Source organism: Pararge aegeria, chromosome 11, assembly GCF_905163445.1.
Source record: "Pararge aegeria chromosome 11, ilParAegt1.1, whole genome shotgun sequence".
Lineage (NCBI taxonomy): Eukaryota > Metazoa > Arthropoda > Insecta > Lepidoptera > Nymphalidae > Pararge > Pararge aegeria.
In genome coordinates, this window is record NC_053190.1 from 9,774,154 (window position 1) to 9,792,029 (window position 17,876).

The 17,876-nt window shown below is 34.8% G+C and overlaps 1 protein-coding gene across 1 annotated transcript in view; it reads right to left on the bottom strand.

Moving 5' to 3' along the window:
- LOC120627343 overlaps window positions 1–17,876 on the bottom strand; it is a 133,877-nt gene that overhangs the window by 89,083 nt on the left and 26,918 nt on the right. The window contains exons 2-3 of the mRNA XM_039895327.1: window positions 13,187–15,558; window positions 12,030–12,166 (exon numbers count right to left, since the gene is read on the bottom strand). Of these exons, the coding sequence (XP_039751261.1) occupies window positions 12,030–12,166; window positions 13,187–15,558 (2,509 nt within the window). The remainder of the gene's footprint in view (window positions 1–12,029; window positions 12,167–13,186; window positions 15,559–17,876) is intronic.

The window sequence follows — 17,876 nt, forward strand, 5'->3', positions numbered from 1 at the left end:
AATCATAAATTCTATATGAATGACAAAACATTCAAATTTATAAAAAACGATCGACGAATTAATACCTGTTTCAAAATTCTTCGGAGCTGTAACAAATGACTTGAGTTGTATGCAGCAAGTAGAGCGGGTGAAATAGTCAACATACCTACATTGTAAAAAAGCTTTAATTTCAGAGACATTATCAGACATAAACAGATTTTCAGACACTCCGCGTTACTCTGTCCCCTGGGCCCGATTCTCATCAGGCTCAGTTACTCCTAAATTTGATCAGATCTATTCTTCTTCTTCTTCTTTGGGTTAATGGCTTTTTTCAAATCTATTCTGATGGAAGGTTTTGGTCGCGGCTAGGTACCGCTCTACCTACGATAAAGAAGTATTGCCAAGCAATTAAGCGTTCCATGCAACGATGCTGCGCAGAAACCGACCACAGGTATGGAGTTAAGGGCTATGGTACAAATCATAGTGAAGTGACTTACTTTCGGGTAAGATCGCACACATACGCTAATTAAGAAATAAGTGACTTCGCAATCTACTGTAATTACGTCGCAAGGCAATACGGGAGCAGTTCACCCAGTTGTCATTGCAACAGATTACCTTTAGAGTAAAAGTAGAACTGATACGGTTGCATGCTACATCGGTTCGTTCACCGCTTATCTACGTCTTTCCAACAATATGGAACCTGTTCCATAGCCACCACCTGTATTCTACATAGAAACCGGTTTCTCGCGGTCACCAAACCACAAAAAGGTGCTCGTCACACTTTCGTCTGGATGCAATACAATCCAGCTTTGTTTTGTTTTAGAAAACGAGTCTTAACTCTCACGCCCGCTCTTTATTTCCAACCAAATTCAAGTAACTTAATCCATATCTACTACGAATTACTTACTTGGTGATAAACCATGGCATCTATACAAATATGCTAGAAGTTTCTTTCTTTCATTTCATACTTATTAATTATTTAAGCTCATATTATGGTAACTTAAACGATGGAATAACCCTATTACCAAAACACTTTAAATTTGTATTTCGTTGTCTTCTACCTGTTTATTTGTCCGAGCTAGTGGCATCGTATGAGGAGTATTAACCAAAGAATAGGTTTACTATTTTAGCTTCCGCAAATATAGAACCGATATCGACGGAAGGTTGAGTTAAAGAGGATTCTGCAAGAAGCGTTCGTAGTTCGTAGGGCAAATGCCAGTACAGGACAACAAGTTTATCAACTAATAATATAAATGAGAAAGTTTGTATGGATGGATGTTTGTTACTCTTTTACGAAAAAAACTGCTGAACCAATTTGACAGAATTTTGGAATGGAGATACATTATACCCTGGATTAACAACCCTGGATACAAGCAGCGTATGGCAGCTTTTATCAGGGGAAAATGTACGATTTCCGCAGGATTCATGAAAAACCAAAAAACCACGTACGAAGCCGCGCGCAGCAGCTCGTTTATCAATAAATTTTCTACGAAAAGTAGCTGTTATTTCACTGCCTGTCAAAACTTGAAACATGCATATCATGCCAGAATATTCTACTACACAGTACTCACAAAAAATGCGGTAATATTTTTCCTTTCAACCTTCAATGTCTGTTTGGAAATAATTATTAATTTCGTGGTTTCAGATGGCTTTCACTTATATTTATGGAAAACTCGGTCAAACCACCTAGACTATAGTTGACACCTTTCCACACTTGTTAGTTAGGTTTAATGAAGATGAGTAAATTCATTTAGTTTAAAACAACTAACGAAGCTAGACCAAATATAGGTAGCATAGTAAAAAATACTCGTGCTATGCTGTGTTGCTAATATGTGCATCGGAAAAAACAACCTTCATAATTGACGACACTGGTAACGTAGATGTAGGAGGTAATGTAACAATTACGTTTAAGGGCACGAGTAGACGGGCGACAATCCCCACACGCATGTTTCATGAAATTTCCTTTTGATACGTAAATATCATCGTTATATAATTCATATAGAATTGAAAGTATTATATTACGTATCCAACCTAAGTAGGAATTTGTTTTACCCTTTGATTATATGTATTTTTAATTAAAAAAATATTTACTACAGTAGCGAGCTAACCTGTTTGGATTGTGGTATCCCAATCGGTTTCTACTTGGCATCGTACCGGAATGCTAAATTGCTTGCAGCACCACTTTATCGATAGAGTGTCGCCGCCGGGTATCGAAGCCGGGATCTCCACTTATAAAACCATGGCGATCCCCACTGAGTCAGGGAGGTCATCGAAGATATCTTGCAAAGTAGATACATGATTTAAATAAATAGTAAAATGCCTGGTTTTGCAAAGGAAAACTCTTTTTTATAGACTAAAAGTTGTGTATCCAATTGAACCCCAAAATTAATAACAACTTGAGTTGTATGAGATATGGTCGCAACCGAGTAGCAATAGCAATAGGAACTATTGTTAAACTGACAAAAAAAAATTACTACATAACACCGCCAAACCTACAGTTATTTTTTGTAACCATAAACCATTAAACGTATATTATTCTATTGAAATAACTCTTCTAACTTGTTATTTATTTACTGTAATCTGACTCAAGTACAACTAAGCGAGAATTCTTTGTCCAATGTCACGTAGAATTCCGGTTTCTAAGTTATAACGTTATAGCCTAGATGGAACGCTCAATATCTGCCAAGTAACCTCGGAGAATACGATACACATATTTAAAAAAACCGGCTATGTGCGAGTTTATACCTCCAGCTTTTGGTTTCCAGCCGTACAAAAAAGAACTAGACAGATTAACAGAAGGACAACAGTATTAAACAGTAAACACTCGTTTTTGCTTTCAAATATCTTAATTTTATTACATCTCTACAAAAACTCGAATATAAACGAAGAGATAAACCATAAAACATCAAAAGAGAAATGTTGTAGTTGTGCCACTTCCATTGACATTTAAAAGGTTTATAAGAAACGCAATTATTCGAACGTCTATTTTATGTTGCTTATTGCGAATGGGTTTAACAATAACACCTGCATTATGCCATTTATTTTAGTAAAACGATATTGTTGCTATTCGATACGAGAGAGATACGAGTATGTCAGTATTTCAAGTTGAGTGACGACTACCCGAAGGAGCTTTGGGCGAGAAGTAAATGCAAACAAACACAAAAGATAATATTAATAATTTTAAAAAATACATGAGGCCCGTGCCAAGCAATAGAACACTAATAAGCTGTTCAGACAGTGAAGATGACCTAAACAGTTTTTCGTTAGTTTGTGTGGTGAAGCTTTCCTATATTAACGGAACATATTTTTACACTTTGACCACGCACAGACCACGCATTGAAAAACGGCCAATATGGTCTGTTGCAGGTATTTAGGTACGCTCCCCCTTGGCCTTGAGGCGCCTACTACAGAACATCTGCCGACAGAGCTAGAATATTCTACCCAGTCCGTTAGTACGCTGGTACTACCGAGTGTATCATTCCATAGATTGTTTTCATTTACAGAGTCTAGGCTTGGCTCCCCCTTGGCTTCTATGGTATTGTTTCTTTTGTAAATCTATTTTGAGGAATCCTACTAGGCATACCTACCTACCCCAAAAACACTAGCAATGTACAAATCAAACGGTCGCTGTTGAGTGTCTATCGTAACAAAGGACTTTATAAAATAACACTAACTGTAAACTAAAATGGTTTTGGTAAATTGGGTGAGTCTTTTATACCATCGACAATATTTATTATAATAAATAAATATACTACGACAATATACACATCGCAATCTAGCCTCAAAGTAAGCGTAGCTTGTGTTATGAGTACTAAGAGAACTGATGAATATTTTTATGAATAATGTACATAAATACTTATAATATACAGATAAACACGCAGACACTGAAAAACATTGTCCCACAGTTGAGGGAATCAAACCCACGGCCGTGTACTCAGAAAGCAGGGTCGCTGCCCACTGCGCCATCGACCATTTTGACCGATTCCTCGCTACGCTTCAACTTGATTTGAATTTAAAAATTATACGTGTTAAACTTAAAGTGATGTATCGCAATTTCTGTAACACAATTAGATACTCCATGCACATTAAATTCTAATTCTGCCACAAACAACCTTACAACAAATAAATAAAAGTTCAATGCATGACTTTATTAGTAGATTTAGTTTAAAAGTAGGTAGGTACGTAGAAAGATAAACTTTCCTACTATTTAAAATCGTCAGCTATCCGGTATCAGACATTTTCTTAGAAATCATATAATAACTAACTGTACACAGCATTTACGTAAGTAAACATATTATAATTTATGTTATTACTTGATAAAGTGTGACATCGAAATTGTTATAAATCACTTTTACGTGTCAATGAAATATAAATATCTGGCATCATATCCTTTTAAGCAAATGCTGCGAATAAGCCCTTGATTGCCCTAGTCCCAAATGTAAAAATAGTTCAGAAAATTAATTCATACACGAAAAAAAAAAAAAAATCTAAACATCCATCTGGTTTGTCATTAATTGTAATATTATAAATCGAAGGTACCATGGCATGGTATTCTTTTGATATTAAGCGATACCCAAAATTACATTAATGTTTTTGCTTGTATGGCAACAGCATTTGGAGAAAGTATTGAACTGACCAACCGAGACCAATTCGCTGCTAACTTTTATAGATCATATTATTATGTCATCGCGAGTAGAAACATTAATAAAATCGCTGTTCTGCATGATAAATCGTTCGTTATTTTATGCTTGAGCCGCTTGTGCGAAGCAATAAATAAAGTAAATAATGAGTTAGTGGTGAGATCTCATTATATGCTTAACATTATTACCTCATTATTAACTTTGTTAACAAAAAATTATATTTTAAATCTTTAACTTATTAAGTACTATCTTTTACCACTGGCTTCGAACTCGTGGTAATTTAAGAAACTTTGCCAGGAGGAACAAAACACCGATCGTGAATACATAACACTGAACTGTTTCAGGACGCTTCTGCGTCCTTTCAACTATATCTATGCCAAAAATAAAGTTGTTTGCTTATTTTGTAAGGACGTGAATGACAAACAAACACACTTTCGCTTTGTTAATATTAGTATGGATAATGTCCTACAGTTGCAAAAAACAAAAAAAAATAGATACATTATACGGTACAGCGTTTATTTCCTCACTGCCACACTGTGAAGTTTCAAACGCCGAAAACGACCCAAGACACGTAAGGAACAATAGATAACTCAATAACCAAACGACCTGATATTATGGTTGGAAAGATTCTATTTCCAAAACCCTGATATATTAACCACTAAAGGGAAGAAAATGTATCAAATCAATTCGTAACAACGCATACCTAAAAACAACAAAACTTATTTTATCAAACAGCAATAAAGTAATAGACTAGATCAGAGGTTATCAAAATCTTTTGCTACAAGTGCCAATGTCAGTAGATATCCACTAACAAATGCTAAATAAAAAGCAAATATTTTTTTTCATAAAGAAATAGGCACGGCAGGCACGGCACGTCTATGCGATGTAAAATATCAAAGAAATACGAATATTCAAAATGTCACAATTAGTAAGAATTATCTTCGCTACACGATCGGTGATCCATAGCCAATTACTTACGTAGATATAAGGAGGAACAAGAACTATTTTCGTTTATACTTTGACAAGAAGTCATAGTATGTAATTATGGCATTGTTTACAAGTGCTGCGTAATCTTTTCCCATGTAACTCGGAAACAAATTATTAGATTCATCAGATCGGTTTTCTTTGTCGTTCCCTATGTCATTAGCTAGTTGCTCTTCATATAAAACATTTGATAGAATCAGGCATTACTTTGCGAAATTCCACAATTAAGTTCCTGTTCTAGTATAGCTTTAGGTTACAGTTAACGAATGATGTTACCACTATCACCTAACAATAATGAAAAAATGTATGTATGTATTAACGCTTCATAAGTGCCTGTGATAGGCCTACATTAATAAAGAATTTTGAAATTTGAAATTGAATTTGTATTGGAGTACATAATACCTTGTCCAGCTGCCCCAAAATCCTCACCATTAATTCCTTCATTGGCACACTAGAGTGAAAACTGCATGTCAAACATGGTATAATTATTCGTCACCCCTTAGTAAATTTCCCAAACAGAAAATTATGATCAGCAATATTAGTCTATTGGTTAAGACTGCGATGCCGAAAAAGGGACTTTTAAAAGGGGTACACAGTCAGGTTTTAATTTTGAGGACACTATTGTTTTAAGAAGCATTTATTTGTATAAATTGTCCAAGGCAAGCGTTAAACACTATCCAGTCGGCTCTCTAGACGTAAGGCAAATATGCAAATAGAAAAGAAGCCTTGCGCTTAGTATTTGTCAATGTCACACGTAGCATCGTAGGCTTCCCCTGTGGGCGAATATAAGTCTCCTACTACAGATAACTATGAGATTCCAAAATACCTACAGACGTAATTATATGTCGTGAAAAACCAAACTATGTCTGAACTGAATTACCAAATTAACCAATTTGAAATCACGACACGCTTAAAATAGGAAATGGTGGGGAATTGATAATAATAGTTATTAGTACTTTTTTATTGTATTTGACGACTGATATAAGATTATCGTCGAAGTAAATTGTAATCAATTAGTAACGTCACTCATTATATTATTAACAGAAAATTGTGAAACTGAAACATTATGGTACTAGCAATTTACTACTTATCTGATGGCAAGATTTTCTAAACAGGGTAGGTATATGTTAAGGACGATATGTTATCAAAGTGGAAATATAATGAAGTATATATAAGTAAATAAACTACTTTCGCATATAACCTTTAAGCCATTTTAGTTGAAGTGTATTTTAGGAAATATTGATCAGTCCAGATAACATAAGCCGTTAACATAATATCAAGATATTAACTGGGGTGCGTACAAGCAGCATTACAATGGATTGCTCAACTATGCAATACAAATAAAGGCCCAACATAATGTAGGTCATACTACTAATCCATTGATATATTGGTAGAATGTCACGTTCACGTAGGCTTTCAAGCCATTGTGATTGTTACGTAATTAATCGTGGGCCTTCTTAAATATCTATGCTAACGATTATTATTTATAAATAATTAATTAGAGGTTAAATGGTATCTACCCAGAAATGCTCAATCATATTTAGGTGTTTAAGAAGTGTAGTAAAACCTTATCGTAAAGTTGTAGAACTACGTTGTAAAAATAATAAATGATTTATTATTACTAACTGATCTGATATCGAAATTTCCAAATTTATAAACCCTTCTTTACTTGTTTTTTACGAGAGATTACCATTAATTACTTTCAGTTTCATTTCATATCCGATACCAACTGTACCTGCTACAAATCAATAAATATGAAACCTGTTTAGCTTGTCAAGTTAATCCTTCCTAAGTTAGACAGTTTGCACTTTATTCAGTTTCGCCTTTCCGACGGGGTCAACGTTTCTCGGCCCGTCAACAAATCCATCGACGAGAATAACCCGTTACACTGCATCGCCTTCCAGCGGATTTCACTCGCGAACGTTGGCTGCTAGACCATTAGACCATTTTATACCTCCGCCACGGGCTTTATTGCCAATCAACGATACAGTTCCAATTCTTAAAGCCAACATTAGCCATAAATCTTTCAACAGAGTTTAAAGTAATTCTTTATATATATGCGAAGTCTGGAAAGGAATTGTTCTGTATTCATGATATGTGATGCGTTTGTTGCCGCATTATTAAATTTGTTTTAATTAAAAAATATTAATCGATCAATTTAATTGCAGTTTTTTTAAAGTTCTTATTTATATCTGCTTTTTATTTATATTAAAAATAAAAGTTAATGTAAGTTATGATAGACATTATGTGCTTCGGGCGATATTCTGTTGTCAGGCGTTGATCTTTTATCTCAATGACAGATGTTTCAGATAAGTGTCAGTATGATAAAGAGGAACTGATAATCTACCATAACACTGAGCAATATATAAGTTCAGTGATGAGGAAATCCACTAAACTCAATCTACTGTCAACATTTGTTTATCTCTAACTGGTAATGTTGTTGCGAAATTTGGCCACTTTTTGGCAGTTTTTGAAAACAATAAGCAAGATGTGGTCTGTTAAATTTAATGCTATGCTATTAAATAACATTGCAGGCCAACAAACTGCTTACAAACAAAGTTTTCTATAGCCTCTCTCTAGATCTCACAATTACTTTTTGCGTGTTGAACTACATGGCCAGTCATGTAGTGAAAGGTAGGCATATAACTTTGATTACAGTTTGATTCCGACGTAATCATCCATTGATAATCATTTTTCTGTATGTGTACCAAAGCTTGGAAATATTGTGTATTACTCTCAAAGGAAATAAATGTTTTTTTTAACAATGTGTGCTGAACGCAAGTCAATAATTAAGTTTGCCAGTCCGATCAAGTATCTATCGTAGAACGATCTAACTTTCTAATATGTTCTATTGTTTGTGTGGATTCGTAAAAAACCTACAATAATAATATTAAACTAATTTGATTTATTTTTCGGGAGTTAAATTGGTTATATTATCTAACATACAAAACAAACAACTAACAGAAATACTCACAATCTTGGTAACTACTTTATCGATTCAATGTTTTTGTAGATAGGAAGCTTTAGTTTAAAAATTGTTTTTCTACTTAGCAAACGCACTTCTGTAATATAGCCAGCTGTTTTAATTGAATACAACCGATTTCATCGGAAAATATGGTTCTAGTGTTGTTTCTTTCATTCTCTACATTGACATTGGTCGTAGTGAAGTAACGATGTTTACTTCCTAGCTGTTACTAATTTAATTTAACCACAGTGCGATTTAACTCACTTAACGGTTATCTGGCTATTTTTATAACAGCTGAAATTCATTAACAACTACATATTGTTATTATTTATTATTATCGGTTAGCTATGACTTTAAAGGCACGTATTCAGTTTAATTTCGGTAAAGTAACCTATCTTATTTTCGTGAAAAGAATAATTGTAAAATATAGGGATCGGTGATATTGCGGTTTTAATTAAAAACTAAAATTATGACACCACACAAAAACAGGTACATGAAAGTAAACCGTTCACATTTCGAGGAGCTGCTCATATGTTTCTTGTCATTTGATATTGAACTGTAGTTTTTAGCACTTCACTGGCATAGGTCACATTTTCCTTTGATAAAAATGCGGTATGCGGTTAACCTTAGGGACGGAGGGGAACCATTGATTTTTCGTGTTATACGTGACGTCACGAACGCGACAGTCTAGCGCATACGGCGCGCGCCGGCTCGCGTCTCACCGGCGACTGCCGAGCCAACTCGACTACAGTAACTTCAGCGGACAGGAGGAAATGTCAGTTGCCATGCGGTCCTCCGCGTGTCACCTCACCAGCGACCTTTTGCATTGATTTACACGCGCAGCTGATTAGGAAAACAACAGACCGATCACTGTTGCACTACTTAATACATTTTTGAAATAACTATTAGGTACCTAGGTATAACCGGAAGTCTACAAGTCTACACGAAAACCTTAAGACGATTACATAGGATCGGATAATTGGAAACTAAGAATGATTTTTGGATTCATCATGACCTTATTTATTTTCTATGTAGGTATGCAACGTTGCAATTTGTTTTTTTCTTTTGTTAGTTTCATGCACACCCCGGGTCATCGAGGGTATTACCACTACACTTGGAGAAAATATCAGTTTCAATTAGGAATTAAGGAATCTTAAAAAAGACAAAATATTTTGCTTCCCAAGATACGAAATTAAATTTTTTGTTAGAGGTAGCTTTGTTTTCTATCGGAATAATGTTACTGAATCGTGTTAAGAGGACAAATATTTAGTCACAAAAATTGACAGAAAGTAGGTAAATGAAAATTAAGCTTAATATTTGAACATTATGAAAATAAAGCTTTTTTCTGTGAAGAACTCCTTAAATTATTAATCATAGGTTAAGTTTTTTCAACCTCATTTGGCAACACTCACCACATTAAGTTATAATCCAAATTTATAACTTTATTAATCTCCTGAATACTTGGATTTTATAAGGTGAATACTTATACCAAGCGCTTATAACAAAAGCTTTGATGATTTCGAACTGCGAAAAAATGTGTTTGTTTTCGAATATTTACAATTCAACTAAAGTATTTGCAAAAAGTCAATGTTTCCCAAGATACTCGCAATAGTCGTCATCATCAATAGCCTATAACAGTCCACTGCTGGACTAAAGGCCTCTACCAACTCGAGGGCTTGCCCAAAATCACCACGCTGAGCAGACGGGTTGGTGATCCTAGTGATCGTAATTGAGTTCAGGTAGTATCAGGTAGTATCAGATAGCACAGAAGACGCTGCTGCTCGTTATCTGTTGTAAACCTCGTAAAAATATCACCTATTAATATAGGTATAAGAGCTTAATATGGTTGTAACGTAAAATCATAAATTATAATACTATGACCGTGTCACCCAGGAAATTAAAATTCCATAACATAAATCCACACAAATACATCGTAGTTAAAAAAATTACAAACGCTAGATCCTCGGGGTAGTTTATTTATAAATGGTGTTAAATTTATTCTTAAGGTACCTACCTAATCTTTTAAATTAATATGAGAAAAAGGAGGCGATACGCAAGGCCTTTGCGCCAGTCGTACGTAGGTATATTTTATACAACTAACTGTTGTATGTTACGTTCATAAACAAAAAAATATGACTTAAGAGTGTTAAACAAAGTTTTCTTGATAATTAATTCTTACTATAAAAGTTAATACACGAGTGTACTCGCAGTAGTTACTTAAGTTATCATAACATCAATTTTTATCTCTAGAAATATTGCTATTCGTTAATACTAGGCGTCAGACAAATAATATTGTCCAGTAGATATTTTCAATAAAATTATTTATTATCGACCCCCGTCCTCCATTGGTTGTTTGGTGGGTTGAAGCTCCTTATCCTTCCATTTTCATATGCTGAAACTTGCCCTCCGATGTAAGACATTAATTAGGATGATAATGACGTTATGAACATTTTTATTTTTTCGAACGCATAGCTATGTAATGTGCTGTAGGGTTTTATGTAAAAAAAATATTGCTTGGTTCAAAATTAAAATCAGTCTTCTACTTAATCTATATATGTAATGAAAATCTAATGATAATTAAAACTGCAAAAAAATAAATAATAGATATTAGATACTATACTGTGCCTTTTATTTTTTTATAATTTTCGCCAAATCCAAAACCAACTTTAATGTGGCTGTTATGTTTTTCTCTTCATCTATTTACAATATAATTAATATGAGGAACTACCTAATTAAAGGTCTCGGGGCTGGAGAAAAAACACAAACTGGACCAAAAGCACTGGAACAAAAGCAAATAATATGGAAGGCGATTTTGCTATTTGTAAACCTTATTATTTTTTTATTTTATTTTTACTATGTTGCATGTCACGTCTATCATGTTATATTTGCCATGGCGTCGTGCATATTGCATCATCTTTAACCAATTGCTTAAAGTACCCTCGAAGCACGGCATGAAAATATACCAGCAATTTCTGCAGCAGTATTGAGCTAGTACCTATTTCTTGACAAAAAACCCCAATTTCTTACCATATTGGCGCAGTAAAGGGCATGATGTTCGGTAAAAGAACATACATTCATCATCATCATCAGCCTAATTATTATCCTTCTGATATTCATAGGACTCGTCTCATACAGGAAAGGTGTATAATGAATTCAGAGGCGTATTTATCTATGGTGCACAAGCGCGCCGCGGCGGCGCCGATGGCGACGGCCTCGCCACCTTCAAGTAGTTTTTTTAATTTCTTTATCATAATTTTCATTTTTTGAAAATTGACATAACGTTTATAGACCTGTTATTTTGTACCTATTCCTATAATCGCGCGCTTACTAGAAGGATCTAAAATAATAATTGCAAACGGACGCTAAATGGGCCACACCACTGAATATATACATTACTCTGCTCAAATGTGAGTTGATTGGCTGGAATTTATACGTATAGCAATTAATTAAATTAAACTTACGTAGCAAAGGGAAGCGGCTGGAAGTGTGTTTCCCAAGTGGTGTACTGGAAGCGCTGATGTCGCTCTGAGAACTATGCAGGCTGCTCTTGCCGCTGCCGTTCGCAGAACCCAAGTCCATCCGCATCCGCATGTGGCGACTGCAAATATGGTTTTGAGTTAATACTCCGGCGGCCGCACCACTCATCACGAGGAAAAGGAATGGCCTGACAAGCAAGGTTTGTTTTCCAAGGCCCGGAAACTATTTGCCTCAGAATTATTACAGTATCACGGATGACTAAGACCAGCGCGTACCTACGCTTCACGAGAAGTTCAACTACACGGCTCGATTAATTAATTAGTGAAGAATGTCTACCTAGGGACGCTGCTATTGCCGCTGCCGTTCGTAGAACCCATGTCCATCCGCATCGACATGTGGCGACTGCAAATACGGTTCTGAGCTAATACTCCAGCGGCCGCAACACTCATCTCGGATCAAAAGAATAGCCATACTAACTAGCTTTTTCCAAGGGTCGAAAACTGTTAACCTCGGAATTATTGCTGAATCACCGATGATTGATTACCAGCGTATAAGCTTCACGAGAGGTCTAGCCATAGGGCTCGTGTAATGAGTGAGGAATAGGGACGCCCCTTGTGTATCTCTGATGTAATCTTTGGATGACTTTGTGAATAATAGGATGTTTGGACTGAGGTAAGTCCATAAGCCTCCAAGGTCGTGAATGGAGATCACGTGTGGGTTGCGTTTAAAATGGGCATCCTTTCATTTAAATTAGTCCATTCAATGATAGGGATATTAATTTATTTATTTTGTCATTTTTATAAAGATTTATTAAGAAGTTAGACTCAAAGTCTAACTTCTTAATAAAAGTTCGCGTACAACTAAGAGGTAAGAGGCCAGTAATATATTATTACGGCCAGTTGGCCGGTATGGATATCGGTATGGATATTTATGTAAGATTCTATACAACCATTTACTCGTACAAATTATCGCATTCCGTTTGGTTGCTGAACACAAAGTCACAAACAATCCAGTGTAGGTATAGTAATCTTAATTCTTAGTCAAGCACAAACCTGTAGATAAAATTAGAAAATTTTGTTATAAACTATGGGCTTTTAATTCTTTGTATTTTGAAACTTTCTATTATATTTTGGTTGGTTACCTTTTGGGTTTCATGTTGTTATTTGTTGATTTTGAGCTCAGTATTCTTGTTACACTACATGATGTCTGCGAACGTTGCAATGTAAATGAACAATCCACTTTTGATTTAATATCTTTGAATGATTTCGTTTTATAATCAATTTTTATATCCAGGGCGTTCTTTTTCAAAAAATTCTCTCGCCTTTCCGTTTTCTTTACTATTTTTGGACTATTTTGTACGCTATTATCAGTTTCGGTTTTTCTATTAGCCAGCATAGTCTTTAATTTGCTGGGTACATCACGTTTAGGCATTTTATATTTCTTTAACGTGAAACTACGTTTCTCCTCTTTATTTTTGTCAGAACACCTCATATCTTTTACACTGTTAAGCGAATTTCTTTTACTTGTATTTTTTGGTGTTTCATCTTCATCAATAATATGAGACGATATATCTGAGTTTTGTTCCTCTTGGGTGTCCTCCAAAGGGGTGAAAGAAAGGTTTATTTTTCCATAACCAGAACTTTTCTGACTGCATTCTGAATGTGTTGATGTCGTTGACGTTGGAGACATGTCATTTATAACATTAAGGAAAACAGGCGAAGCACGATGGTTTTCGAAATCAGTATAAACTCCACTGGACTCCATGCATGAATCTTCACTTCTATTTACAATGAGTGGTGCATTACCATTTCCATTTTTACCACCATAAAGGGCACCATCAATAACTTGTGCTTTCCGATCGCCTCGTTGCATATGTTCGTCTAAACCATCCGCATCGCTCTCCGTGAAGAAGTCGGAATCGGTCATGGGGTCAACTCTTCTTGTCACAGGGACATTCTGCCAATCCATTTCAATGGCATCTTCTCTAGGACCAACGTTATGTTCTGCACTTCTACTGACTGGTCTTGACATTTCACCGTCTCCTTGATAACCATCAAGACTTGTGATGCTTGTTATACTCGTTATAAAACTGTTGGAAACTTTTGAAGTTTCCATTGATTTATCGTTTTTACTGTCCGAATAGGTCTGGGAGTCATGTAATGTTGATGCTGAAAATTGGGAATACGTGCTTATCTCGCCGTTAATATCAGAGCTGTCAAGTGGCAAATCTTCAGGTGATGGTGTTTGTTCTATTCTGTTAGGTGCTATAGGATTGCCATGTTTGCAATCCAACGGTATATCTAAATTAACAGTTGTGTCACCAATGGAACTAGCTGGCTCTAAGATACTACCATGAATTGACGGTAAAAATTCATCTTCAACTAAGTTGACACTATCTTCCTTTCCAAAATCTCTGTCATCGTCAGCAAAACTGTCTTCTTTCCCCACCGATTCCTCAATAGAAAAACTGAAAGTTTTGTAACCACTATCTTCATAATTAATGGGATCAATAACATCTAATGTAGCTATTGGTGCCAAAGATTCCCGAAACTTGATGCATTTGTTACTCATTTTTTCAAAACCGTCGTTTTGTATAGTAGAAGCAGCTGAATTACTTTCAGTTTTATCCGTTGATGGAGTATCTCCATTGTCTGGAGACGCCTTATATTCATTGCTATCGCAAAAAATTGGCAAACCTTCAACCGTAGGGGAAAATGCGTTTTCTAAATAACAAATGTCATCCATTTGATCTGGCGTAAGGATACCTAAGCTGTCATCGAGAGAGTTTTCTTCGTTATTTTTACTTAATGATTGGTCGTTCGGACTTAAATTCGTTTCGTAAAGTCGAGGAGGTACATGAGATTTTAGTTGTAGGCAGAGATCAGATCTTGACTGAGTACTAAAAGGTTTTTTTGTATAGTGAAGTTCTTTTTCACACGAGTATTCAAATTCCTTCATGGGTTTATCATCAAAATTCAAAACACTCGGCAATCTTTCAACACTTTTGTTACTCAAGCAAGTAATTCTGCTTAAGCTTTGAGATTTTGATTCGAGAAGGTCTTCTACTGATTTTAAATTCCAAGACTCTGGTCTCGCAAGCTGTTTAGAAGAAGTAGAAGGATTTGTCTGGAGATCAAATAATAAACTGTAAGGCCCTGATTCATCCCCTTCTTTGTCTTCAACCAGCTGTTGCGTTATGTCGTTAATTAGGCCTTTAGTTATTTTATCAACGTTATGATCTGGTTTCCTGGAAATTTCATTTAATTTTTCCCTTAAATCTAAAATACGAGGGTTTTTATCTACTACTTTTTCAGTATTCATCATACTCATTTTAGGAATTAACGACATATAAGGTTTATTTAACAATAACTTTTCTTTTCCTTTAACATCTAATGTGTTTTCAGTGATTCCTCTATTTTTAACATCGGTACAAGTTCTTATTTTCAAAGGTTCATTCGAGTAGATGCTGCGGATATTTAGCGATCTTGACTTGCCATGTCTATCGATGGGTATCTGGAATAGAAAATAAAGATACATTATTATTCAATTTTCGCACAAGAATGCGTATAGCTATAAGCCTTTTTAAAATCTTCAAATACCATTCCATAAGAAATCTATATTTTACATTTTACTATGCAGTAGTTTTAAAATCAGGTATTTTTGGGCAAAACCTTCACTTTTTATTAATAAGTAAGAGTCATTTTTAATTTTGTCTATTAAATGTACTAACTACCTACTACTAATTAAAAACCTTCTTCACTAAACAAAATATTTACATAGGATATCTTCGTAACTACCTACTCCCTACCGAATGAAAAGTCACCAGAAGGAGAAAACGGTGTGTTTAAAATTAAATATGCACTTCCTAACATGGAACACCTCCACGTCCTTTTTAACACAGTTCTGAATTTATTATTTTACTAGCAGTTGCCCTTGCCTTCATCTACTTACAATGTTTGATATCAACAAAACTCCCAAACCAACTTCTATCACATACTTAACAGTGTAAAGCAAAGTTCTTTACACTTTACATTCATCCTGTAGGATGCTGAAAAAAACAGATTCTAGGGTAGGTTTTTTTTTTTTTACTTTACTCTCTGAATACTAGTGTCAGCTCTTCAGTGAATCTTCTATTCTCCATTACACCCCGTCCATAGGGCTGGATTTCAAATTTAAAAAGTAACCTATAAACCTATACCTACCTTTGAAAACCTTGTCACACAGATGTTAGTTCACGCTAATCAGAAAAGATTTTACAGGACTCTTGGACTTGGGAAAGTTAGGAATTAGGGATATGCTATCGTTCAATAATATTTAATGAATAATTAATTTAAGCTATACTTTCAAACGCACACATTCATTCCCACTGTACAATTTTATTTATTTCTATAGAATATATTCATTACAAACCGGACTACAACCTATACTATAACTGGTTTCGAATACGTATTAAAATTCATTTATTCTTAGTGCACAGTAGACAGATTGTAGCGTACATGTTTAAGATTACTATAGTGTTCCGTAGACCGCAATGTTTATAAATTTAATTCTTATAAACTCATGAATATTAAATAGCGAATTATTCTGCATATTACATCATCAATCACAAATAAAACCATATAAGATCATTTTGTTATTACATTGACCGCGTGTACAGATACTAATACAATAGAAAAGAGTGTAGGTATGTATGTTTATTTGTTATCTATATTCGACTTACAGCTGCACCGATCTTGTGCAGAGTTAACTCGCATCATGGAGTCGGACCAGTGGCGTGCATTTCATACATGTACAAAAGCTCTGCATACCCTAAAATGTTTGTAATACTCATGAATGCGAAGGATTATTCCATTTTATGGCATCTGCCTTCTTTATGCATACCCTGGTCAAAAACCCTGTGCACGCCACTGAGTCGGACATAGGCTACTCTTATATCCTAGAAAAGTTACTCGCAGAATTAAAAACTTACGTAGGTACATTATTGAGCTTTTTGTGATCTTTATCATGTATTTTAATTTTAATTTAATATTATTTATCACTCTGTCATAGTAGTTTACCTAGAATTTAGGTAGGTACATCATAATTTTTCAATAGTTTTTAGAGTAATTATTATTATTTTTTTAACCGGAGATAATAATGATAACACTGTACACCTATAATTAATTCTAACACAATTTTTTTATGAATTGAGTTACAATGAATTGCTGGTGTGTCTTATGAATAAATCATAATAATAATACATCTTGACAATATTTCGTATAGCAATATTTTGCAGCCCCGCGGGATTCTTCAAATTTCGAAACAACAGGTAGTAGGAACATAAAAGTGATTAAATCAGAACACTTTTAACACAGGCGAAAGCCACTCTTTAAGAAGAGACAGAAGTATTTTATTTTATTAGATAGGAAAAAGTACAGGAATCCTGCGTATGCCGTCAGTTTACCCGGGATAAAAATAACCTTGCCTTTCTCTAGAAAGCCTTATAGCTCTAGAATTTCATAAAGATCGTAGCACCAGTTGCGTCGAAGAGAGTCAACAAACAAACAATCACACTTATAATATTAGAACGAATACAGGCTACTAATACAATAAATAGAGCTACAATCGATCTAATCGGCAATCTTTAGACAACAGTTACATATAGCAGAAACTATGACGTCACAGACAAATAATGACTTTTGTAATATTAAGAGATCTTTTTACTTATATCCAAAATTACGTTAAAATGATATTACAAAACAGTTTATTAATTTATGGTGGTGACTATTTCCTCTGTGCACCTGCCATACAAAATTATGGTCTTAAAGTGTGTAAGAATTTTAAGTGAATCC